Genomic DNA, 13996 nt, shown 5'->3' with positions numbered 1-13996 from the left:
CTAAGCAGTGTTTTCCCAGAAAGTTTATCCAGTTTATGGTCAGACTCCCTAAAATGATGGAACATTTTTTTGGCTTCTTATTCTTGTCCAGTCAGAATGGGAATTATGCCTGCAGCTTTAAGGCAGCATATACTTCCTGTTGGATAATTGTTCCAAAAGTTTTACACACAACTGAACTAGGGCATTATAATTTATTTTGTTGTGGTGAATTCCACCCTAGTATGCCAGCAGTGGCACAAAATAGTTAAGAACCATTAAGTAATTTTATGTGTATTAAAATATACATGTGTACTCTCATTATTTAGAGAACCCTATTTGCATTGCCCTTCATAAGGAAGGAAACAATAATGCTAAGCACAGAAACTGGTTTAACATGTTTTGTAAGTAAGATTTTTGTACTGCAGATCTCTCTTCAAAGTTCAGGTTGGCCAGGTAGTCGAGGTATCTATGCATCAATTTTGCAGTGGTAAAAAAGGGTATGTAAGCCCTGGAAGGAGACCCACAGTGAAGTGTCTGTATTTAGATGTGATAGTTAATATTTGTATAGGCACTGGTTTGTAGCACACTTTCACTAAGGTGGTGGTTAGTGAAAGATCTTACTGCTTGTAGCTAAGGTGCTGATGAACATGTTTTTTATTTGTCTTTACTGAAAATATCAGGTTGAATTTTATTTTCACTTAGGTGAAGTTTAATTCTATCAGAAATACTCTTTCTTTGCCTAAAGGCAGTCACTGCTGTAGTTAACATCAGCACAAATGGGAGGGCTGGTAGGCAGACAGATGAAGAGGCTTTCCAGGACCCATCAACCAGACCGGCACTGAAATGGTGGAACAGGAAGATGCATAGAGGCTGTGGTCTGCCTCATGGGTAAGCTGACTCACTTCCCTAAATCCAGGCAAAGTCAAGTTTAAGCAAAATCCCACAGCTAGTTACTGCAGCTACCCAGAATGGGTTACTCACTGTTTACTGTAGTAGCACAGGGCTGTTAAGGGAGATGCAGGAACACCAGTGGTGCTTTCTTCCCCTTCTGCTCCTGCACTCTCCCTTGTGCTCTTTGTGAAATCCTCCTGGAAGGCTTGCACTTGGCTGGAGCAGCCAGGAGACATCTGCTCGGGCTAGGATTGGAAAGCTGTTTGTGGTAGCACTTCTCTGCTGAGCCCCAGCTTCATTCTGCCTTTCCCTGGCTTTTTTTCATCTACATAGCTATGCCCTCCTGCCTGCTTATTTCTGTTGGATGGCTTTCTGTGCATGGGTATTCTTCCCCTTCTCTCCCTTCAGTATTTCTCTGGTGAAATCAAACTGTAACTCTTTGAGAAGGGGGAGCCCTGTGCCTATGCCTTTGCATAACCCAGAACTGGTGATAAACACAGGGGCTGGCTGGGGGGCTGGCCAGCTCACCCCCTGTCCTGTGGTACGCACAGTGCATGACTGCAGCGGGAGCCAAGTTCATGTTCTGTCCTCCGCTGCCTCCACTTTTGCCATTTGGAGCTATTGCTGGGTTTTAAAACACAGGTAGGTTTCAGATGACAGGTTTCTGGCCTAAGGTGATGATCTGCCCAGAGTTTGTGGGAGTTCTGACTTTGGGCTGGCTCCCAGGACTGCCAGCGAGGTGTACTGGCCTGAGCCAAACCTCCCGGGGACCAGCCTGTGCTTGCAAAGGGAGCTTACCCTCCCGAGAGAGGAACTTAATTCCTGAAGGCTGGGACCCTGCAAGCATGTCCTTTTTAGCTAGTGGAGGGCTCCTACCAGGACAGAGAATTACTGATTGTAGGAAGTGTATTTTCAGTGTTTTTTCAGTTTGTTTTGTAAGACTGCAGTGCAAGTGGAGGCTTGTGCCGAGCATTAGCCTAGTTATAATGCTATTTATTACTCACTCAGAATCACTCCACCTCCACGTCTTTCTCACCTGGCTGCCTACCAAGAATTAGCAACCTGACTCACCCTGAGTGAAATGGGTTCCTGAGAAAAGCAGGTGTATTCCCAGTTCAGGAGAAACTAGTTCTGATACACTGCTTTTCCTTTACAGAGAATGCCACAGCCTTGCCTTTTTTTTTCTTGCTCTTCTTTCTGAACAGTGTTAGCTTCTTGGAAATATGCACCTCTACAGAACAGCTGTTGGCAAATTCCTATTGATCACAAGGTTTGTCATTGCCTGTGGCAAACTAACAATAACCACAAGACAAGGGTGAGAGTAGTATGGAGCAGGGGCTTGAGGGTGTGGGGTCAAGTTCTTGGGGGTAGGGATAAGTTAATTTAGGGTGAAGTTAGCTTTTCAAATAACTTGTTTCTGCTTCTTGCTTTGGGACCCTGCATTGTTCAGGCAAGGGTGCAAGGATGTCCAAGTGCTTATTCATCATGAGCTACAAACTTTATCTAAGAAAACAAGTTCTTTTAGGTTTTGCATTCTAGCAGTGACATGGCCAAAGGCACAAAGGGTGAGAGAACCAAATGAGGGGGCTGTGACTTCCAAAACCCTGCTCCCTAGTGTTTACCTCTGACCATGGAATTATGTGGCAAAACTCCTTAGTGAATAGAGACTGAGAGGACAGTTTGGTCTCTCCTCTTCTGTAGAAAACTCCTTAGGGAGCATGATTTGTGCAGTTTGTATCCTAGCTCTGACAGAGGTGCTTCCAAAGTGTGTAATTTTGCATACAGTTGCTTTCACAAACAATAGGTGGTTTTGACTAATTCTCAGGGGATCTGTGCCCGTGCAATGTAGGCATGTGTGCACGTGCACACAGATCATTCCCCCCACCACCACCTTTGCAGATTGCTGAGTACAAGGTCAGCCCCAGGCTCCCACATGGTGATGCATCACAGTCACACGTTACCCGGAATTTTAATTTTTTTCACCACACTGCTATGACTGAGGCAGCCACGTCATGCTGTCAGCTTTTCATCAGATGTTGCAGCCACAGCACACAGCCCTCAAGGCCCCTCTGACTAAACTGTGGTGATGAGGTCGGAAGCCAAGCAACAGCTCAGTATGAACTTGCTGACAATGAGAGCAATGAGACCAATGAACTGGTCTGGTTTTCAGCTGCAGGACTATTGTCTGTCAAACGAGGTTGCTCCAAAACAAAGGAAAAAAACAGCCAAGTGAGGAAGAGGGCACTTTTCAGGTACCTCACTAACACACATAACCAATGTTAAAGCTTACTAAATTGCTGTACCTCGGTGTGTTTTCCTGGAGTACCTAGTAACAGCCATCAGCAGCACCACTGGTTTACTAAGTCCTGACTATTCTCATTCCTTTGACAAGCTGAGAAAGCAATGTTGAGAGGAACTTTACATCTCTGCTGTACTCTGGCCAAAGGTGCTTTGCTCCGTTTGTCCCTTGTGCTGTCCTGCTTCCACCGTGTCCCTTCTGTGGTTTTCTACAACATGGAAATTTCCACACAGTCACCTTCTACCCCTCCAGCAAGACTGCAAGATGAAAAGAGAGGGAAAAACTGGCTGCAGCCCTAGATGAACAGAGTGGGGAACTGACTGCTGTGGCACATTTAGCTGCACAGGGGGAAGGAGCAGCTGTTTTCTTCTTTTTTTGCTCTTAGCCAGAATACTTTCTACAAAACTGACCATCTGTGCAGGAGACATAAAATTCTGTATTCTGAATGCAGAGAGGCAATTGTAATGGCAAGAGTTGGTATAGTACCAGCCTGTGACCCACAGCCTGTCTTTGATAGAGGGATGACTGTGCTAGACCTGCCGCAGTCTGTGGAGTGTGGCAGGCATCCTGAGGAGATCCTGTCCCGGTTCAGTGATGGATCAGTTGCTTCCATGGTCCTGTCTGTGCTCCATTGTATAAGAGCAGGGCATTCACAGCAGTGTGGTGTTTGTCCTCTGCTTGAAGGTTACCAAGTTGGTGACTAATGCAGCACTGGGACTTTCCTACTTGCTGCTGTTTCCCCAGCTCTTAGACACGGGGGAATTTGCCATAAGCTGAAGAGTTTGAGGTTGGCTGCTTCTCCCCAGCTCAACCACTGCTGGTTTCACTTGCAGTGAGCCACCCACACAGCAACAAGAATTGTAACAGGGTGAGAAAGCACTGGACTGCCTTCTGGGGGTAGAATTTCCACACCTGGCTCAGGGTTGTAACCAGTCCCCAGTTCGTGTCTTGATGCTGTAGAGAGCTGCTGTGAGAACCAGGTCTGCACTGGCCATGGTTGGCCCTGGAGTTAGTGCTCTTGGCCCTTGGTGAGTAGCCAGCAGAGGCTGTGTCTGGCAGGCTCTGGACTTGAAGGTTATGCAGGGCTGTTCATTGCTGGGTGGGGTGCTCCCCCGCTGCCTAGCTGAGGTGCTCCAGAAGCACACAGTATGCTCCTCCACAACATGAGGGAGGCAACAAAGCTGCCAAGTGCCGCCTTTCCTCCACAGGGGCAGGAATTAGGACCCATAGTTTAGCATGTGCTACCTATTCCCTGGCTTCATTCTGAGTGGTGCTGGGCCCCTGCAACAGACACTTGTCTGGAAGGATCAGGGGTTCTTCCCACTTCTGGTCAGGCCACCTTTGCTGTTCTTATGACTTGTCTTAAAAACCTCCAGCTGTGCTCCCCAGTGTGAAGGACCAACACATTCAACTGCTGTCCATATTGTCTCTCTTTTGCATGTTATCTGCCATTGTTTTAGCTTCTTGCTGCTCCTAGCACATCACTTTCCAACATCCACACATGCACAGTGGCAGGGTAGGGAGTGTGGAAACTAGGCTATGCAGAGCTGGTCACAGAACAGCAACCAGGGGATCCAAGCAGCTTCCTTGTTCGAGCAAGAGCCTCACAGCACAACCAAAGCCACTGTGGAGCATGGAATCCCCCGGCCCCTACATTTTGTAGGAACAACCTTCAGAATCCTTCTCTTCTTGCTGAGCACTGTAAATATTTACCAGTGCTGATTTGGATGCAGATACACCCATGCGACACGATTTCATCACATTAGTCCCTGTGCTCTAGTAGAGCCAATAACCCCACATTTTGGCCTTTTTAGCCTCAAACAAAACAAGCTCCTGCCTTCTGCCACCTTACAGTGAACTCCTACCAGCATCATAGCAAAGCCACAGCTTCAAAACTTGGACTGCCCCAAGAAAGTCTCATGAAACCTTTTGGCTTCTCTCTGCAGAAATGTATTTTGAAATTTTGGAAACATTGGTTACTTTGGAGCAATCCGTTTCTGTGAAAATCCTGTTTATCTCCAATGTTGCTAATATGCCCCAACGTATTTCAAGGTGCTTCTCATAACTCTACCTGTTTCTCCATCCTGCACCCCCATCCCGCCTTTTCTCCTGAAGACACGGTACATCCCTGCCAGTGATGTGAGAAGCCACTAACTGCGTTAGCACTGCATGTTCTGTGGGTTTGGGATGGAGCCAGCAGTGCTGCTGGAGTCTGTGGTCTGCCATGCAATCATCTGCAGCTCACTGCTTGCCACATGGAGGCAGCATGTAATGTGAGCCATTAGCTTTGAAAATACTTCCACGGTCAGAGGTTGAAAATAGCTAGTGTGTTTTTTCGCCCTATTAGAGATGCCAGAAGCTGCCCAAGGCACACTCAATTGCTGCACCCAGCCCCAGGTGAGGAAGGCCTGCTGTAAAAGCTTGTGGCCAGGCAGCATGGGTGGGGCATGCTGATTTTTGACAGCTGTGGTAAAACAAGGATCCAAGAGGCTCAGGTGATGCTCTTGCCATAAATAGCTGTATGCCAGCAGCAGAGTTCTGGTCTTTGTGTATCCCTGTGAGCAGAGATCTGGGGGTGAGCTGATGGATATTAGCTCTAGATGGGTCAGTTTCTGCCAACCTGCATGAAAGGAGCTGGGAGTTCTGCTAGCACTGCTGACTCAGGTGAGTGTTGTGGGAACATGTGATGGACTTGCTGAACCCATGCAGACTCAGTGCTCTTTGGAAGCACAAACATAGAAGTTGTGGCCTGGGCCCAGTCTGAGAATGGCTGCTATCACCAGGAAGGGTGAAGAGAATGGGACGCATCAGCTGAACAGACAAGAAAAGGCTGATGCTTAGTTTATAAAGCTGCAGGAAACCAGCTGTGGGGCAGGGCTTTGACAAGTCTATGGAGGGAGAGTACTGCCTGTGGGCTATCCAGAGGATTCTATGCTCTCGGAGGGGTGTGGTGTGGAGGCTGTCTTGGGGAGAGCATGCTTTCCTGTGGGCTGAATATATACAGTGTAGTGAGGCATCTGGGGAGATGCTCTGGGCACATTTTGCATGGTGCAGATGAGGGTGGTGGGTTTGAGCCTGAGCAGAGCTATAGGTTTCTGTTCCAGATGGTCAGGGTTTGTTCACAGGCACAGTCATTCCTGTTTCTGCTTACCAGCATGTGTCTGGTGATTTCCCAAGAGAAGATACGAACTTCTGTGTGATCCCCTCTGTGTGAGCAAGACGTACACAGTCAGAGCTCTGTGAAGGTAAGCCCTCTTCCTCTGGCAGGAGCCAAAGCAATGTCCTCCTACTACAGCCTTCATGCAGAACAGGTTCAGGCTTGATGTATATTGGGGAAAATGAGGCTGAGACCAATGTTGGTGGCTACAAAGAGACAACTGGCAAAGGCAAAAGGGAGGCAGGAGGGCAGGGTGCTGGGGTCTCTGTAGGTGGCACTCAGCATTCCCCAGACCAAAAGCAATGCACTCTTTCCTCCTCTGTGCAGCATCCTGTGTCAGCTCACAGGCTGCCAGCTGGGGGGCTTGTTTTTCAACCTGCTGCTTTGCTGACTAACACCTCTGCTTTCTGCCTGGCTCATTCATGTTTTACCCCATTTCCTGAGCTTTGAGGTGGTTTCTTCTATTGCTTTCTCTTCCAGTAGAACACTGTTACTCATATCTCAGCTGTTCTGCCATTTTTTACTCATTACTTATCGTAATGTATGATTATCTTCCTCCTAAATGTCACCAGCCAGTAAAGGTGCCTTTGACCTTAGAGTTATACCAGGTCTGTATCTTTGACAATGCTGAGGGTATTGTTTTAATTCCATTGTGACAGGAAGAAAATATAGAGGTAGTATTGTTTGTGTGGGGATTTTTCCCCACGTTGTGAACTTGATAACTGCAAGTATCACTAATTCTCCCTTCTAGAGAAAGGAATTGTCAGCACTGATTGTTATTTCCTCTGTGTATATTTATTCTGGCTGATAAATACATACAGATGTTGACCTTCTTCCAGTCATCGCAAAATGCTTTTGGGTCATCAGTAGCAGAATCTATGAAGCCTGCCCTGGTGTGCCCGTCATGCTTCTTGGTGAATATTGCCACTGTGGGCTGGGCTGAGATTACAGCTGGATGAAAGTAGTTGCCTCTTACATCAAATCAACATAAATCCATGGCAATTTAACTGCTTCAGGTCTCCAAGTGCTTTACCTTGATTGCTGGATTCAGCTGCCCTGAAGTGCTGTGAACCTCAGGTGTAGAGGAGTCAGTGCCCACTGAGCAGCACAGAGTAGCTCTAGAACTGTGTGCTCTTGGAGATGGTCACTGCACACTGACTTGCTTTGCTCCATGCAGGAGGTGTATCTATGTACTGTGCTCCAGGTGGCAACAAGTATCAGGGCTCCTAGAGATCTTGCATGTGTGTCCTACCTACATCATGGCTCCTCCCAGGCTGGATATGGTGGATACAGTCCCTCTTGGTCACAGAGAGATCTGGTGGGTCACACTGTGCTGGGCTTACCAGGATTGAAGAGCTAGGCGTATGTTAAGCTTTTGCTCTGCAGGGGCAAGGCTACTTATTGCTCTTCACATTGCAGCACTCGCACAGTTTCACATGTGCACATGCATGTACTTGCATATACACACATGTATAGGCACAGTGCTAGATGACAGAAGAGTCAGTCTTTAAGTTTCAAGACATCCACGCATGATGAGCTATTTCAGCCTTCCGCCAGGCCCTTAATGCTTCTCTTGGCTTTATGCTTTACCAGCAGTGAGCATCACAGAAGGGAAACTGTACACATCTGAATTCTGGCAGTCAGTGAAGGATAAAATTACTTAAATTAAAATAAACTATCTTGGAAAAGGAAGTTCCAACTGCCACTGATGCCCTTTCCTAGGGCTCATTACATACCTTCAGTCCTACCTCTCTTTCCTTGTCTCTACAGTAAATTCCTCCATGCCCCTGACTCACCCTGTGAAATACAGATGTTTTGGACCATTCAGGCCAGGGGGCTATTGAGTATGCTTGCCAGGTAGTTTCTGGTAACTGGACTGGCCCATGTGCTGGTCGTGCACTGTTGTAACATGCATGGAGAAGATCCCATTACTTAGCCCAACAGCTGTTCCTCATTGTGTTTGGAGTGGAGTCCCTGTAAGAGAGACCAGCTCTTCCTTCTGCATGCTTTGTGGATCACTTGCAGGCATGGTGTCAGGCCCAAGCTTCTCAAAAAGACTTGTCTCAGCTGATGCTGCCTATGGGTTGTGGAGATTGTCACTGCTGGGTGCTGGGATAGCATGGGGTCAATTAGGCTCAGCAGCTAAGCTAGGCATTTCCCAGGCAGTTAGTAATACCTTTCTCTTGTGAGGCTAGCAGACCAGGACAGTGGTGCAGCTTTTGCTCCATGGTTACACAGGACTCGCCAAGTTGTGCTAGCACCATTATTTGTGCAGAGGAAGGAGGGAAGGGAGAGCATGTGTGATCAGTCCAAAGAGTGATAGTCTGGCAGGCACAGGCCACATCACTTTTAAAATGTACAATAATATGCATTTTGGTATTACAGAGCTAATTTTTAAAACAAGAATGCTGGTGGTACTCTAAGACCAACTGCTTTATAAATTTAAACATATTGCACCTAAATGCCTGTTTTTCTCAAACTTAACTCATTAAAAATGAAAAATCATTTGTTGCACTATTTTCTGTATAACTGCTTAGGGTGCATTTACCCTGTGTGATTAGCCTTTTGCTGTATATTAACTGAATCCCATGTTAGCTTTTCTAATAATTTTGGTTTAGACCTGCTGGCCTGCTTTATGGCCCAGAATACCCTACTTCCTTTCATAAAAACTCTGGCATGTTGTTAACATCCTTACAATCTCCTGGGAACATCCCCTGACATAGCGACACCTCACCTTGTTCCTGCCTATATATCAGCAGAGAAACCAGAGCTGCTCTTTTTTGCACTGTTATTAGCTGTTTCCTCGTGGCTGTGTATTCATTGCTCCAGACTGGGATCAGCAGCCTTTTAAGTCTGGATTTCTACTTTTCAAACAGATGTTATGTATGCTGGAAGCAGTAAGCTCCTGGTTATTTTTCAAATGTCTTATCGGTACATGAGAGAGAGAGATGCTACTGAATATGGACCTGCGACCTACTGCCTTGAGCATCTTCTGACGATCTTATGCCCTCTGTGGCCTGCAATTGCTGCATCCTTGCCTAGATGAGGGATGAGATTTACTTTGTTCTTTATCTACTGTAAAAATGTATTGTACTTATACTGACCAGCCATGGCTCTCCCATATCTGTAATTTCCCTTAGAGCTATCTGAAGAGCCCTGAGGTCTGGGTAAGAGCTGGCCCCTACTGGCTGTGCATCTGCTGCCCCAGGCAGGCTGGCTGGGTTGTGCTGTGCTGTGCCAAGTCTTTGCCTCTCTTCTTGCTGTGCAGTGGGTGCAGTAGGTGCAGTGGGCTTTTCAGCTCAGCAGGTCTTGGGGCTGAACGTAGACGCTGCCTACCCTGCACCCAGCTGCTTTGTGCCTGCTTCACTGCTGCAGTCTCCTCGGGTTATTCCACCTCCTTGTTCTTTACCCTCCTAGCCAAGCTACGCTGTGTGTGCCAAGTCCCCTTCGTAGTGCTGCTCCTTTCCCTCTTGCCCAAGGACGCAAGGAGCATGAATTGGGCTCCTTGCAGCCCCTTTTAAGGTATGTGGAGGTGAGTTGACCTACCCTCCCTCAGTGTCAGCCTTTCAATCTGCAGAGCCCCAGCCCAGACACAAGCTGCAGGCATGAGATCAGGGTAGGGGTGAGCCCCTCCACTTGTGCAGGAGCCAGAACACCTCCCTGCCTGTGGTCTGAGGATTGGTGCTGTTGCCCTGGTCCCAGGGACTGTTTTGGGGACAGGTGGAAGCAGAGTGCAGTGGTACTTGGCTGTCTCCGATGTGGTACATGCTGTACTATATAGTTAGGCTTAACCATTTAATGCCTTGACATTGATGTCTCCCCACTGCAAGGCTCTAACTCCACCAGCCCCACTATGACCTTTAGATCTGAGGCTTTTGAGTTGTTATCTGCTCTCCCACCTTTTTCTCACATAAGAGTAAGAGAGCAGAGCAATACAGTAATAAATGTTGCGTGGGTGTTTGGACCCAAATTCATTGCCTCCTCTGCTCACCACATCCTTCTATCGGCACAGTAATACTGATACAGTGGTGACGTCAACCACCATTTATCACTGTGTATTCCAATACACTACAGCCCTTGGTTGTGCACAAGTGGGCTTTACTCTTACTCAGTGCCTACAAGATCCACCTGCTTTCCAGCTCCTGTGCATGCAGTGTCTGCAGTCACAGTAATGATTTAGCCAGGCTGGCCATGGAAGTGTTGGAGGGCTGAAATGGACAGCTGAAAGGACGGGGCAAGGTAATATCTCTGTTTCCACTAATTTTCCCTGCTGCTAGTTTGTTACTGCTTGATATCTGCAACTTCACTGTAAATCTTTCTTATAGCTGACGTGGCCCTTGTGCCGTTGCTGTCATTGCTGTTGGCCTCTACCAGACAGCTAGAGAATCATTCTGTCTCCCTGTTGCTTTAGCTTTGTTATTAGATGGCAGTGTACATTGATAATGATTTTTTTTTTTTCAAGAAGAAAGCTTGTGTTTGCATATAACTGGTGGGCTGAGAGACTTCCACTCTTTTTAGCTTGGGTGTAGCTATGACATTTATTTTCTCATGCTTGGAAATACCAGATTTTTTTTTTTAATTAAACTGAGTTCTTTAATTAGTCATTTTTTGTTTCATTGGGGTTTTTTTTGTTTTTGTGGAAGTTTTGTAAGTGCATGTATTTCCTGGAGACACTGCAAATTGAGCTTAGACTGCATCCATCTTTGGCAGCATATAGCACCATATTTCCAGATCATTAACAAACATAATCTTTGTAAATGTCTGTGTCTATATTGGTCCTATTTCCTATTCTCTGTATATTAAAACCTTGTAGCATCGTTTACATGTGCACACCTATATGAATGGCTAATCAGCTTTATTACTGTGCTCTTGCACACTGTTCCCTAGGATACTACAGAGTTTGCAGCAATGGTGCTTAGTACAATGCTTGACATTTTTTAAGAATTAAGTAACTGTGTTTCAAGGATGCATGAAGCTGTCTCAGAGTCCCCATTTCACAGAGAAATTGAAATGAGGTGGTAGAAAGGACTCAAGGCCTGGTTGGATGGGGCTTTGAGCAACCTGGTCTAGTGGAAGGTGTCCCTGCCCATGGCAGGGGGGTTGGAACTAGATGATCTTTAAAGTCCCTTCCAACCCAAACCATTCTATGACTTTTCTACTGCCAGACAGGGAATAAGTTCTTGCCTCTGCTCATTGCCTGCTGCCATTCTTCCCTCCAAGTGAACAATCACATGAGCAGGGTGCTGACAGATGGAAGCAAATGGGAAGAGTGTAACAAATGGAGGGATGTAGGAAAGGTGGGGGTCTTAATCATAGACTGGGATTGAAGCTTGCAGAGGGCCTGACTGGAGGAAGCTTCAGAACAGGGGCTGCTGTACATCTCTGTGAAGCCACGAGGTCTTCCAGCCATCAAAGACCACAGAGACGCTGCTGCAGAGCTGCATCTTTCCTAGCTCTTCTGCACACACATCCATGTCTTGTCATAACAACCTGAAGCACAGCCAGGAGGTCAGACACACGTAGCACCGATGCTCTCAAAGGTAGCAGTCCTTCTCCATGACACTGAGGTAGGAGAACTGTGTAAGAAGTGAAGAAGATAAGCGTTGGACTAATCTGTGGGCACTGGCAAGGGTAAGAGATGGGGCAGTGGAGTCCCAAGTGAGGAAGTATTGTCTCGTTGCTTCACCTGTGTTAGCACATCCTACTGCTTTTCTGTCTTATTTTTGCTACTGTGCTTTTATTCAGGAAGCTTCCTTCTAGATTACAACCTTGTATGTTAACCTCTCTCCAGTGTGTAATGGGAGCCTCTGATACCTCCATGAGACATCTTCCTGATGAGCTGCTTGGGCTTGTTGCTTTGACTTTTTCCTTTTCAGTCCTTCCTGTCCCATTGGATTGATGGTACTATTCTCTGAGCAGAGGAAGGAAAATAGGGAAGGCACTGTAAAGAAACCACAGTCCAGTAGCTAAAAGCAGCAAAGACTTCCTTTGCATTGCTCTGTCCATTTAGGCAGGAATTGGGGTAAAATGAGGGAGCTACAGAAATATCATGAACATAAAACATTGGGGGCACGGCCAGTTGGATTCTGAAACAAGCAGTGGGTCTGCAGAGCTCTCTGAGGGCCCAACCCTTCCTTCCGCTGCTGAAGAAGAGGCAGCAAGTTGCCTTTCTTGGCCTTACAGGGTGGCCAAGACTGTGGAGTGTGACAGTCACAAAGCAAAGTGATGCTGAGATGGGCTTCTGCAGCTGGGCACAGTACTAGATGGCACTAGTCTGTCCTGCAGTTCAGAGTGTGTGCTGGGTTACAGTCAGTGAGAGGGCATGAAGGCCTGAGGAAGAACAGCAGCAACCCTGGGGACTGTGCGCTCTCTCAGAGTGGGAACAGGCCCGTTTGGGCAGGTTGTTGGCATGCTAAGCTGGGGGACCCTTGAATATTCTGAGCCCAGCAACAATAGGTTCTAGGTATTTTGCAGGGAGAAGGACAATTTAAAAAGGCAGTGGACCATCACATGTATCATGTCTGTAGGGCTAGTATCCAGTTCATTTGGCACAGCTCTTTTATTAAATGTGCTGCAAGGAACAGGTGCCTCTGCTAGGAAGTCATGAGCAGGTGCTGCATCAGGAGACTGCCCATCTTGAGGGCATCTGTCTTCATGGTGCAGCCAGTCTTAGCATGAAGTCAGGTGAGCAGGCTTCAGATGGCAGGATAACAGGGTGCCTTCCTCAAAGGAAGGAGAATTTGGAGCAGAGCAGTGGAAGGATGAGTGGGACCACAAGGTGGGGTTAGACAGTGGGCTGTGTCTTAGTAATCAGGGACTGAACCACCAGAAGTAGTGGTAATGACAATAGTTATTATACAGAGAAAACTTGGAGAACTGGGACCAGACGGGTCAAGAAAAGATGTTTCCTCAAGGAAATGTATGATGCAGAAAGAAGGGCTGGAGTGTGGGGAAAGAGTTTCTTCCTGCCACTCGCAGCAGGCAAGGGATACTAGCAGGGTAAGTAATAAGCCTGGGGCTCCTTAATGAGCTGGACCATGTGCTTCATCTGCAGGATACGTTTGGCAGGAAAGGAGGGGCAGCAGCAGCAGCAACATGGCTGCTCTCACCACAGGGCTGAGGTGCTGCAGCCATGAAGTGTTTGTGGCACCTCCTGAGTGAACCTTGCTGATCTCATCTGCACACTGTGGTGCCTTGAGAGCAAGTCTCTGAACTCATGTGGGGCTGCAGGGGCTTTTTGGTGGCTGCTAAATTTATTTTGCTTTCATTATTTGAGTAAACCTGGGAAATTTTTAAATACCACAAATGTTCCCCAAGTGGGAGAGCCCTCACTGGCATTCTCTCTGCTGACTGACTGTTTGCTGCTGGTGGTGGGGGAGGCACAGGCACTCCAGGACCTGGGTCCTGCCCCTGGGTCAGGGCAACCCCCAGTATCACTACAGACTGGGGGATGAAGGGATTAAGAGTAGCCCTGCCAAGAAGGACTTGGGGGTACTGGTGGATGAAAAGCTGGATGTGAGCCGGTAATGTGTACTCGCAGCCCAGAAAGCCAACCATATCCTGGGCTGCATCAAAAGCAGCGTGGCCAGCAGGTTGAGGGAGGGGATTCTGCCCCTCTGCTGCGCTCTGGTGAGATCCCACCTGGAGTACTGCATCCAGCTCTGGGGTCC

At 47.4% G+C, this 13996-nt stretch overlaps 1 protein-coding gene across 5 annotated transcripts in view; it reads left to right on the top strand.

The window, feature by feature from the left end:
- The first annotated feature begins 11 nt into the window (after nucleotides 1-11).
- Nucleotides 12-13996, top strand: part of IL21R (interleukin 21 receptor) — a 29402-nt gene continuing 15417 nt past the window's right edge. For 2 of the 5 annotated variants that reach the window (XM_041120188.1, XM_041120187.1), the window contains exon 1: nucleotides 12-867. In XM_041120188.1, the coding sequence (XP_040976122.1) occupies nucleotides 864-867 (4 nt within the window). In that variant the 5' untranslated portion in view covers nucleotides 12-863. Of the gene's footprint in view, nucleotides 6415-9022; nucleotides 10566-13996 lie in introns of those variants that run through there. The other 3 variants (XM_041120189.1, XM_041120190.1, XM_030001785.2) reach the window with 3 other exon arrangements.

This window comes from Aquila chrysaetos, chromosome 25, assembly GCF_900496995.4.
Source record: "Aquila chrysaetos chrysaetos chromosome 25, bAquChr1.4, whole genome shotgun sequence".
NCBI classification, from domain to species: domain Eukaryota; kingdom Metazoa; phylum Chordata; class Aves; order Accipitriformes; family Accipitridae; genus Aquila; species Aquila chrysaetos.
This window is presented reverse-complemented; position numbering and strand designations above follow the sequence as displayed.